This window comes from Notechis scutatus, chromosome 3 (assembly GCF_049901735.1).
Source record: "Notechis scutatus isolate UNSWTSFEM ecotype Mainland chromosome 3, rNotScu1.2, whole genome shotgun sequence".
NCBI classification, from domain to species: Eukaryota; Metazoa; Chordata; class Lepidosauria; order Squamata; family Elapidae; genus Notechis; species Notechis scutatus.
This window is the reverse complement of record NC_142011.1, coordinates 62766141-62778433: the sequence shown is the minus strand read 5'-3', so window position 1 is coordinate 62778433 and position 12293 is coordinate 62766141. Positions and strand designations below refer to the sequence as shown.

At 33.6% G+C, this 12293-nt stretch overlaps 1 protein-coding gene across 1 annotated transcript in view; it reads left to right on the top strand.

Moving 5' to 3' along the window:
- The window catches only part of FAF1 (Fas associated factor 1), a 200409-nt gene that overhangs the window by 53374 nt on the left and 134742 nt on the right, over positions 1-12293 (top strand). The window contains exons 5-7 of the mRNA XM_026665839.2: positions 1757-1848; positions 6229-6320; positions 11953-12058. Of these exons, the coding sequence (XP_026521624.2) occupies positions 1757-1848; positions 6229-6320; positions 11953-12058 (290 nt within the window). The remainder of the gene's footprint in view (positions 1-1756; positions 1849-6228; positions 6321-11952; positions 12059-12293) is intronic.

Below are 12293 nucleotides of genomic sequence, written 5' to 3'. Positions count from 1 at the left end.
AGGTACTTTTTTGGCTATTCACTTCCATTATTATGCTCAATTCTTCACTGGGTTGTGTCTTGTTTTGAGATTGGTTGAAATTCAAGTTCTCAGTTTCATTTTTGATTTTGCACAGCTCCAAATAAGAAAATGATATCAATGTTTTAAAGATCACTTCAGCTGATAGATTAATAAGATGCTCATTTTTAACCAGGTAGAGGATTTTTATATTTTAAGAGATTTTTTTTAATACAAGTTGATGATTTATTTTCTAGAACTAGCAGGATTTAAGAGACAATTGTGTTGACATGAATGAAAGGGTGAAATATGATACCTTCTGACATATATGTATCATGTGAACAAAGTATGCATTTTTCCTTCTGAAAAAATATTTTCCAGGGAACTATATGAAAATATTAGTATCTATAGAGATTTTGCTCATAATTCCATAATCATCTGAAGTAGTTTTCTATATGTGCAAATATATTCTGAAGATAAAATATATATGAACATTAGTTACAGTATCTCTGAGGTTAAGCAGGTTATGTTGATTTACATGAAAAAATAAATATATATTGAGATAAAGGTAATTAAAAAAAACCTCACCAGACTGCATTCTGTTTTGATGTCCTAAGTTTCACTTTTTACTAAACTAAGGCCATACTTTCATTAAGTGTTTCAATAGTATTTTAATCCCTTCCATCTGTCTCTTGCTCAGGGTCATTTCACATATTATACAGTAGCAAAGCTGGGTTTGCCAACAACTATGCATGCAATGAAACTACTGCTAGGCACCATTTTAAAACTATTTTTAAAAACATTTTTAATAATTATTTGACATATTCAAGTCTGTCCTTTTAATAGAAAATTTAACAACTTCAGTTCACATTCCTGCAAAAGCAGCTGTGGGTTATGTGCATGAATGTTTCTCTCAAAGTCAGATTTTAACTTTTTTTTTTTCTAGTGATGCAATTGCATAAAATGCCCACCAGATGGAAGGAACATATATCATGTGAATAGAGAAATAATTAAAATCATCCGGAACTTGGATTTTTAAGGAAAGAATTCTGCTCTAATTTAGCCTTTAGCTCTGTTAACAGCAATAAAAACAGTTAATTAACATTATCCGTGAGTGATGTTGAGGACCAAATTTTAGTGATGGAACAGAACGCATTTATGTAGAAAAGCCAAGAGCCGGTCTTCACATACCTTCTTCAAACTTTTGAAGTAGCAACCATGGGAAAGAAGGAATCCCATTGTGGAATATGCCAAGCTGAAAAAGCATTTGGCCTCAATAAGCAGCTGTTAGCTAAGATGGTAAATGTGTAGTTGCATTATGTGTAAATTTTAAACATTTCAAACAATTTAGGAAGATTTTTAGAGCTCAAAGCATATATCATAGAAAGCAAATTTCTAGTGCAAATTGTATACCCTAAACATACCAAAAGATCTATTTGTTTTAACTTAGAAATGAATTCCTTTAATCCATTTTACATGAGATGGGAAAAACCATATCAAAATTCAGTAGCATTTCAAGTAAAATCTATTATTATTTTGCATTTCTCTTCTTTATATCCTAAACATTTTTCAGTATTCCATTTTTTTAATGCTATTATGTATGAGTTTATGGAGATAAACTAAAATAAAAGACATGTTTAAAATACATTGATTGAATAATGCTTGGGATTCTTAGACTTTATTTCGCCTATGCTTTATAAAGATAAATCATAAAAATCAGAAATGTTTTTGATGATTCTCCTTTGTGTTTTTTTTCCAGGAGAGATCAAACATATTTTAGAAAATGAGCTTCAGATTCCTGCACCCAAAATGTTGCTAAAGGGCTGGAAGACTGGGGATGTAGATGATAGTGTAAGTTTTTATATTTCTTACAGGATTTTTTCCAATGGACCACCTAATTCCAATTTTGCCAACTAATGCTGATACGTTAGGAATGTCTAAAATATTCTGCATTAAGTGACACGGTGGCTTGTACAATGAAGGCACAATATTTACAAAGGATAACATTTAACTTTGACAGTAGTTAATTTGGACTTTATTGAGGGCAGTATATTCTGCTCCTTCACTACAAGTTTTCTCTTTTAATATTCTATATCTCAAGATTCCCAATAAGGAAGACATGATACCTTCTGGTGGTCACACACACAAGATATGCAGATAGTCTTTGACTTAATGATCACAACTGAGCCCAAAAATTACATTGATGAGATATTTGTTAACTGAGTTTTGCCCCCATTTTATGATCTTTCTTGCCACAGTTGTCAAGTGAATCATTGCAGTTATTAATTGTTGTTAAGTCAATCTGGTTTTCCCATTGACTTTGCTTGTCAGAAGGTCACAAAAGGTGATCACATGATCCCAGGACACTGCAGCTCTCATAAATATAAGTCAGTTGCCAAGCGTCTGAATTTTGATCACCTAACCCTGAGATGCTGCAATGGCTACAAGTGTGAAAAATAGTCATGTCATTTTTTCAGTGATGTTGCAACTTTGAATGGACTACCTGTACACTGTGTTAAAAATAGAGAATTCCACACCCATACCTCAATGGAAAGGGGTAGAAAACATGTAAAACCCTGTTCATGGGGCCATGCCATGATACGTCATCTGTATCTGTCTGCTTTTAGAGTTTAAGAAATGGTGGACTCTCTCTCTCTGTGTGTGTGTCTGTGTATGTGTGTATCATTGTGATAGCACTTCTTTTAATGTACTATCGGTGATTGAGAAAAGCTTATAGGAAACAGATCTTTTCAACTATCATCTTACAACTTCTTTAATTCCTGTTCCAAGTAGCAATAGAAATATTTATCTATCTTATTATAAATACTTTTTTATCTACATCATTGTTTATATGGTATTCATTTATTTATCAACATTACATAAGCTGCCGACGTCTCAAAGACTTTGGGTTGTCTATGACATCAGACAAAAATAATAATTAAATCCAAACCAATATTAAAACAAAAATGAACCACAAAAGGAAAGCAAAAACAGAAGCTGTGATAAAATCCAAGATTGGTTATTCATAATCTGCCAACTGGAACTTAAAGCACATTAACTAGCTATTACTCAGCTGTTTATCAATAGTGGGAGCTGCACATATTTCTGTGGGGAAGAATATTAAAGAAATAGGGACAGAAGTCATCAAAACCAGCTGGATCTAGTAATGGTTTCCAGAATGAGCTTATAAGCATCTCATTCAGAGCAAGAAGCATTACCCTTTCCTCAAAGAAACATTAATAACCTTCTTGATCCACCCATTGGTGTCCTATCTAGCTGCCTGAAATAGTCAGGAAGAAATGGATCCAGGGCACAGGTGGCAGGGAACTCTTTCCAGTTCCTTGGGTTCCACAAACTACAAAGAAGCCCAAGTCATATCACAAGACGGTACCTTCTTTATCATCATAGATTTTGCCCAACTGATATCCACTTGTAAATAACTCAGTCAAAACAACCATGAAATGGCATTCCGCCCATCTCCTGAATGGCATTTCCCACCTATACTCTAAATTGAAACCAAGCACTTTTTAGCACTGTGTGTGCAGCTGAGTGCTCCTGTTGATTTTCTGATAATCCCACCTTTCTCTGAAGAAGAAGGAGTTGTAGCATGCCCATTTTTTAAAGAAGCATGAAGTAACATCGAGAGCAAGTTTGGTGCAGTGTTTAAGGTGCTGGTCTAGAAACCAGGAGACTGTGAGTTCTAGTCACTCTTTAGGTATGAAAAACCAGCTGGGTAATTTTGGGCCATCATTCTCCCTCAGCCTGACTCACTTTACTTCACAAGGTTGTTGTAGGGGAAATAACAGGAGGATGAAATATTGATAAGTTTGCACCCTTGAGTTATATATAAGAAAAAAGACAGAAAAAATCTAAAATAATGAAGATTGTGTTTTAGTCATATTGCCTTGGTCCTGGTAATATAACAATCAAGATTTATCTTTTCCAGTGTATTATTTACTGAAATAAATTTATGTATTCAAGTAGAAACTGAATGGCAATTTATTATCAGTGCTGTACTTACATTCCATGGTGAGATAGTGATTGTGGGGAAACTTCATTTCAGAAGTGCCTTTGGATTTATGATTCATAAATCATGCATGAAGGTGCAGCTCCAGCATATATCTCCACCAGTGACATACAACATACAATTAATTTGCTATAAAAAGGATCACAGAGTAGACATATTTATAAGTGGAAGATCTTGGTCTTTGGGATCTCTAGATAAAATGTAAAACAGCTCTAACACTGGAATTTTTGTCATAGATCTGTGATCTGGATAGACATAACAAAACTTTTTGGACCCAAGGGCCAGATAATCCTTAGATACCTAAGGTAACAGTTTCCCATTAAGTGAACAGAGTAGGTTGGTTTGCATAGCCATCTGCAGAGGCCATATTTTTCTTGCAGTGGAAACTGTGCATCTTTAGTCTTGTGACACTGCATGCAAGTTCATAAAGGGTGGAGCTTTTGTGTTTTTGATAAAGTCTTAACTTGCTGTAGAAGCCCTTAAGAATTCAGAAGAGTAAAATTTATGGAGAGCTTAACAAATCAAGCCTAGAATCTGGAAAATTATAGGCATTTCTCAATTTATGAATAATCATTTAACGACCACTCAAAATTACAGTGGCCTCAGAAAGGGTGCTTTTGCTGAAGATTTTAACACTGTGTCCCAACAAAGGATTTCCTGCCATGGTCTCTCCCAGGGCCTTCCCAACTCCCCCCTCCCCCCAAAGGATCCCCAAATTGCACACCAGGTCTATTTGGGCGAGTGCAGTACTAAAAATGGGAAGGTCCAAGATCCCTAAAGCCCAAAGCCACATGGTCTTGCCAAGTGTAATGGTATACAAGAATTATTTTAAAACATGAGGGAAAGAGATGCTTCCTGGGAAATTATCAGACAAGAGGAAGGAGCCCCTAGTGGATTAATGGTCAGAGAAATAAATTTAGGAAGGTCCTGTCCTAATTAATCTTATGATTAAAAGTGACAGCAAGAGATTTGTACCTTCAGATTTGCAAGATATTCTCCCCTCCCCCTCCAAAGTGTGGCCCTGGCCCACTTTCCTGGCCTTCTGTAAAGGAGTTAAAATATGGCTCTGCCTGACAAAGAAAAGAAACTGTTTGGTGCCCTGAGAGCCCTCCATTTGCCTTTTTAATCAACTTTTAACAGGGCTTAATTATTCTTGCCTCCTTCTGAAAATGTTAATTTTGAAATTTTATTAATAACCTCTTAATTTTTATATACTGTTTTTATATTTTAATGTTTTTTGTACACCACCCAGAGTTCCTCTGAGGGAGATGGGTGGTTCAGAAATGAGAAAAACAAACAAACAAAATAAGATTATGGTAATGTGGTCTTACAATAAAATAGAATTTGCTCACCTGGTCATGTTTCCTGTCTGATTTACCTGGGAGATTCAAGTGATGCCTGTTGTTTCCCATCCAGGTACTCAAGCCTCCAGACATTGAATTTGATCAATAGCATCGCTTAGATACTGGTATCAGTGAATACTTGTGAATATTTTTATATTACAAATGCCATCCAATCTGGTCAGAACAGAACACACGTAATAAGCCTAATATCTGCAAGGTGGTCTTTGGTCTTTCTTTACTGAAAAAGAGGCAGTGGGCAGGAGTCCTACTAGGTAAAAATGTAGCAATGATTTTATTAGAAAATAAGACAAGCCTGGCATGCTACTTTTTCATATTATAGAAACATCGTGATTCATTGAAGACTAAACCTGTACAATATTAATTAGCTTCATGACTGTAAGACTTTTTACTATAAAGAAGGGCTGCTATGTTTCTTTGGAAATTAATACAGATATTAGTGACAGAAGAAAGCTTCTTGATTTCTTTGGTAATAGAAGAAAGCTTGTTGACTGGCATTATTTAAATTGTACCTTATGTGTTACATGCAGTTACTGTATATTGCAATGAAACCCACTAAGGGCAAGACTTAATAAAATATTTAAATACGACCAATTATTACTACCAATGGGATTTTTGCGTGTGTGTGTGTGCATGGGAGAAAGATTTTCATCAGGAGCATAATAAGGTTCCTGTTGTGCTTGTTGTTAATTGTTCCTCTTCACTTGTGTTTTTTTTAATTCACAGAATTGTGGTTGCTAATGATATATAACATTTTGCATCAGTTTGGCTTTATGTTTCAGATACAGACACCTAAATAGAAACATTTTGACACTTCTAAATTCTAAATATTTTTTTCTGTAGACTATTCTAAAAACTCTACACTTGCCCAAAAACAACAACCTGTACGTCCTAACGCCCGACTTGCCACCACCATCTTCATCAAGTATGCCAGGGTAAGTCACAAATAAATTTGAATGTAACCTATAGGGCTTCATATTAATAGTATATTTGAGGTTATCCAAACTCTATACATTTTACTATTTTTAAACCATATATATGCAAAGGCCAGAGCTCATAATAAATTTTAAATGAGCACTTTTCAAAGCACTGCTATTACTGGATTTTTAAGCTTTGTTCTAAGAGCAATTAGTATTTGGATGGAGTAAATTGATGGAAAGGTAGTTGCTGGTAGAGATGATAACCCTGCCTTAGAATAGGAGATTTTATTAAATAATTGTACGATCTCTCCCAGTACTTTTCATCCTACATTTTCTAAACTGGTCGGGCTAAGGATTTTTATTTTGTTTTACAAGTAAAATAAAGAGCATAAGCCATGTAGAAATGATTCCACATTCCAAATTATTTCAACAGAACCAGCAGTTTTTCATAGTTAGGGTTTGCATTCATAGCTTCTCCAATTACATTTGACAAAGCATGATTATTGAAATTGCCAATAATAAAAAGCATTGTTTTAGAAAATTTGTGGTACAAGATAGAATCCATTTACAAATCTGTAGGACTCGAGTGATTAAGAACATTCAATAAATGTTAAGATTACAAGAAATGAAGTCTGTGCCTGCAGCCAATTCTCTCATTTGTATGAAGGTTAGAGAGTTGTGAGAATTCTGAAGCTAAAGCAGTTTGGAAAGAGGTGTGCTTGCAAAGCAAAAAAAGACATCTTGATTAGATGGCATTAACTAACATTTACTCAAACATTATTTGGACTACTTATCAGTTGTTTTAGCACATACCATGGCACAAAACTTATTCTTTTCAAATTCAAAATAAAGGGAAAGTAAGGGATTTAAGATACTTTTTTTGCATGTGATCCTAACTGAATTGTCCTTTCAACAGTTTGATAAGGGGAATATGTGGCAGTTGGAGACTTTTTGATGTGGTTATTTACATGCATTTTGGTACATGTGGGATGTACTGGTATTGAAAGATCTTTTTATTCACTAGACCTTCCAGCATTGTTTCTAGACCGTTTATTACATTAACTGAGGTTTTAGCATTATTTATATATCACATGAAATATTTCCATTTTCCCCCCCTAGGCGGATGGTTTTGGGTTTTTTTGATAAATCAGCTTTCTTTATTTGCTGTTACTACATTCAGTTGTAAATTTTAGTAAATGCCCAGATACTCTATGTTGCTGTCATGTGATGTTTCATGATGTTTTCCCCATTCATGGAGCTGGGGTGGGTGTGGCCTGCGTGTGATGCATCTGGCTGGCAGGCTGCTAGTTTGACACCCCTGCTCTAAATTAAACAGCAGTAGTAGTATCCCAAGATTGCATATAGCAGGCTAGAGGAGGGATTTTTTTTTAATCATTCTAGATTCTAGAACAATAGTATGCCCTGATAGATAATGAGCTACTTTCAAAACTGAAAAGAACTGCTTTTGAAATCAAAACATAACTTTACATATTGTAGAGGCTAATATATCCCAGCGGTTGAGAAAATACAGAATTTATTCCCCTTAGGTGAAATAAACTTATTAAATGCAGGTAAGTTCTTCTAAATTTATATATTTATTTAATTTATCAATTTTATATAGCTACCATCTCATAAGAATTAGTCCCTCTGAATAGTTTAGCATTCAGGATATAAAGTAAACACAAGCTTTTTGAGTGGTTGCTGTTTTAAACTAATTTGCTATTGCTTGCTGCATTAGCTACAACAAACATTACATTTACATAGTGACTTCATATTTTGTTTTAGTGTAAATAAACTTTAATTACAGCAAATTTGGATGATTGTCAACACAAGCTTGTATAAATTTGAATGTTTGCAATAGAAATGTTAATTATTATGTTTCATGATATTTTGTTAAAATGTAGATGTTTGGTAAGAAAAATGAATTGATATGATGAATAATGGATATTTTTCTACTGAAATTCATGAAGAGGCTCTCTGGGATTAAACTGGAATAATAATGTAATATATACTAATTGCCTCAGATTAAAATCCACTGAACTCAAGAGAATTCCCCCCCCCTCTTTCTCACACACAATTGTATTGCACTAAATATTAATTTAAAAATACAGCTCGATAAAATACTTTTCATTGTGGCTTCCAATGGAATAGGATAGAATTTTTTTTTTCTTCCCATGGAGTTAGTTCTTTGTGCTTATCTTCCATACAATTTCAGAAGGACTCTTAAACAATTTATTTTTTTAGGGAGAAAATGTAGGGGTATCTGGCTTGCTGAGTGTGCTAAATTATTACTATAAGAAATGATGGAAAAGATACCTTCATGTAGAGAGGAAAGAAGGAAACAATTCTTCTGCTGAATCCTCAACTTAAGTTTAAACAGTTTTGTCTTTTGATTCTCCAGAGGTCAAGGTTATTTCAGATAGGATTCAGGTTTTTTAAAGCAAGCTGCGGAGAAACATATTGAAATAATCACTTCATAGTTTCACCATAGTTGTGCAAGATTCTCTATTTCTTGCCTACAAAGATAATCTCATATAATATCAACACATGGAGGAAGGAACGTTTTGATAGAAGAGTAAGCTTTTTTTTTTTGATAAGAATGTTCTAAACTGGCAGTGATATTAATAGATGCACAGCTAAATATTATTATTTTGGGGATGAGGGTTGGGAATGAGATTAGAAAAAACTAGGTTGCAGAAGCTAAAAATCTGCAGCTCAAAATATGGTTGTTTTTTTTGCTAAATTTCAATTCAGTATCTGAAGATTTTAATGGTTGTAAAATGCAAGTAGAAAGATAAGAAAAGATATTTTATTGGATCAGAGGTAAAGAAAATAATTACTCATTCTCATTTTTCTGTGGATACTATTTATATAAGAAGATCCATGTATGTGATCTGTATTTATATAATTAATATGCTACATTTGTTTCAGTCCTTAACATACCTTTTTCAGAAAGTCTGTTGACATTAATTTCCTGTTTGAGAAATTGAATATTGAATGCCTCTTGAATCAAGCTATGTATTAATGAAGGATGTTTTAGTTTTTTGACACCTTTAGTACCTTATTTTTATTTTTTAAACTATCCTACAAAGTTAACATTTATATGTAAGTTTAAACTTGATACATATAGTAGAGCAAGTAAAACAATTGATTCCAGTGATTTGAACAAATAGGATTCTTCTGTATGATTTTGAACAATTAGTTATTAATTTGACAATTAGCAATTTTAATAATGAAAAGAGATGAGAGATGGCAAAGACATATGTAGTTTACATATATTCTAATATTTGTTTCCCATGCCCCATATAAAGAAGATTTTTCTACTGCTATATATATGGTTTCCAATTCCATGTTTAGAACTATGCAGAAAATCTAGATGTAAGATCTAATCCTGAAGATAATACCATGGAATAGTTTGTGAGACTTATTGTCCAACAAAAACATCTTATTGAAACTAGCTTCAGTAAGTTTCAATACAATACTTGTTAATAACTAAGTTTTCAAATGTTTAGTACTTCAGTAGAAAAAAGTGGTTAAAATAAGGTAATTAATAAATAGAATTTTACTGGAATTCCAAATTATACATTTCTTAATGTAAAATTGTGCATATATGTGTGTGGACACTCGCGTACCTGCGTGCGTGCATCTGTATCCGTTTCACCTGTAGTTATAGGTATCCATTGTCAGTTATGATTATTCTCAAGAATATAGATACTAAAAATGTTCTAAATACTTGAATTTAATATTCAATGAACTCTGGTTAAGAAGTATCTGATTTAATGAGTTCTTTTATTGGAATCAGATTAATATTTCATTGGACAATGTACTTGTAATGGAGATTTTTTTTAAGCAAATTAGAGTCTGATCTAATTTGTTATGTTTTCTAACGAGAATAATGCGTATTAATGTAACTGTGTGAAGAACCAATTGTTTTTTTGCTTTACATCACCAGAATTTATGTTGGAAAGATGTGTCACTGTTAACTTTAAATATATTTTGTTGACCAAGCCATTTTACATCACATTTAAGCAGCAATCTTATGGACAATGATTTCTGAGTGCATTCAAATGAGAATAAGGCAATTTACTTCCAAGTAAACATATATAGAATTGTGCTGCCTGAGATTCCCCTACCTCTGTTTCAAACAATTTGAGTGTGCAATAATACTAAAATAAACTCAAATCAAATAATAGCGCATCATTCTTTGCCAGGATGGAAATAACAGTTTATTAGATTCTGAATAAAATGGCTTCCTGTAATCCTGGCTGACTGATTTTCTCTTCCATTAACATAAAAGAACTATGGAAAGAAATTTCACAATACTGTTCAGGACCAGAGGTATGCTGAAAGTACAGTTGAATGTATGTGCTTTAAAACTTGATATTCTAAGCACAGCTTTGGAATCCTTGTTGTTCTTTCAGCTTGGTTGTTTTCTTATACAGTAGACATTTCGTTACCAAACTAGGTAACATCACTATGATAGAAGGGAATGGGGTTTGCTCTTTTTTTATATGTTAGTGGCTTGCCCTATCAGTTATATTCTATCAGTAATAACAGTTTTCCCAGATGATATAGGGAAGGGAACATTGCTTATATGAAATACATACATGATTTTTGTCTCCTTACTCCTACTTAACCCTTTCTTCTGTAGATTGGGGGACCCTCTGGAAGAGCAAGGAATTTAATGTGGATGCTGAGCTGATAAATTTATATGAATAATTCTGAACCTTCTGATAGAACTGAAATACTTTCCACTCACTAGGACTTTCTGGAATCTATTGTTTTATTAGTCTATATTTACTGAGATTAATAAATAGTTCAAACAAAGGACAGTTGATGTAATTATTTCTAACATTTATCCAAATCAAGAATGTTCAACAATTGACTTATCATCCTGTTTTTGGTATAATTTTCTTTTTAAAAGTTGACATCTGAGATAGTAATGTCCATAATTAGGAAGAAAGAATGAGTATTCCTACTATTTCTGAGAACTGAGATTTATTATTTTATCATTTCTGACTTTTCCCAGATTGTCTCGGAAAGATGAACGGTTGGTTATAATTGTGAAATTGGGAGGTGAAATAGAGTAAAATTCATTTGGTGTTTCCTGAGATAATCAGCGAATCCTGGAATTTTCCACATTTTACTGGCAACTAATTGGACAGCAGTTATAAACATTTGCCATGCTTAGCTGAAAAACATAGCTGTCACATACTTACACAAACTTGGCACATACATTCATAATTATCTGTATATATATAAACAGTGTAAGCATCATCAAAGCTTTTACTTTGAACGTAATTTAAAGCCTAAAGGTCTCTTAATATGAATGTATGTGAGACAGATAGATGTTGTGTGTATGCATACAATATTGCAATAATTGCAATAAGAATGGGGTTGCGAAAATTCTAAAGAGTTGAAATATAGCCTCAGATACTCAACTACCTTAGAAGGAGTTAACAGGTCAGCTCCCTTGGTCATTCTCCAGTTGCTTTCTTGCCTTTAAGAGCAAAAAAGAAAACGATAACATTGTGCCTGGACCTGTCTCTGCAGAGTTTAGAGTACTCCTGGGGTTTTACAGCTAAATGTAAAGCAAGTTAGAACATGTTCGCTCCTGATATTCTTGTTTTTCTTTCAACCCTTTCAGTGCCCTGCAGGAATCATTAAATCAAAACTTCATGCTGATCGTCACCCATCGAGAAGTCCAGCGGGAGTACAACCTCAACTTCTCAGGAAGCAGTACCATTCAGGAGGTGAGCTCTGTCTCGCAGCTGAAGAATAAATGTCGCTCATTATAACTAGTGTCAGCTTTGTTAAAGAGGGCTTATGTATTCAGGCTGCATACTTCCTTTCATGTTTCATTATTAGGTTTTTAGCTTTTAATTAAGTGGATGATGAAAGATTACTGTAGGTACATCAGATGGTGTAACCCACATATAACATTTGCATTAATTTTACCCCAAAGCGGTTGTGTGTTTGTGAGCATGC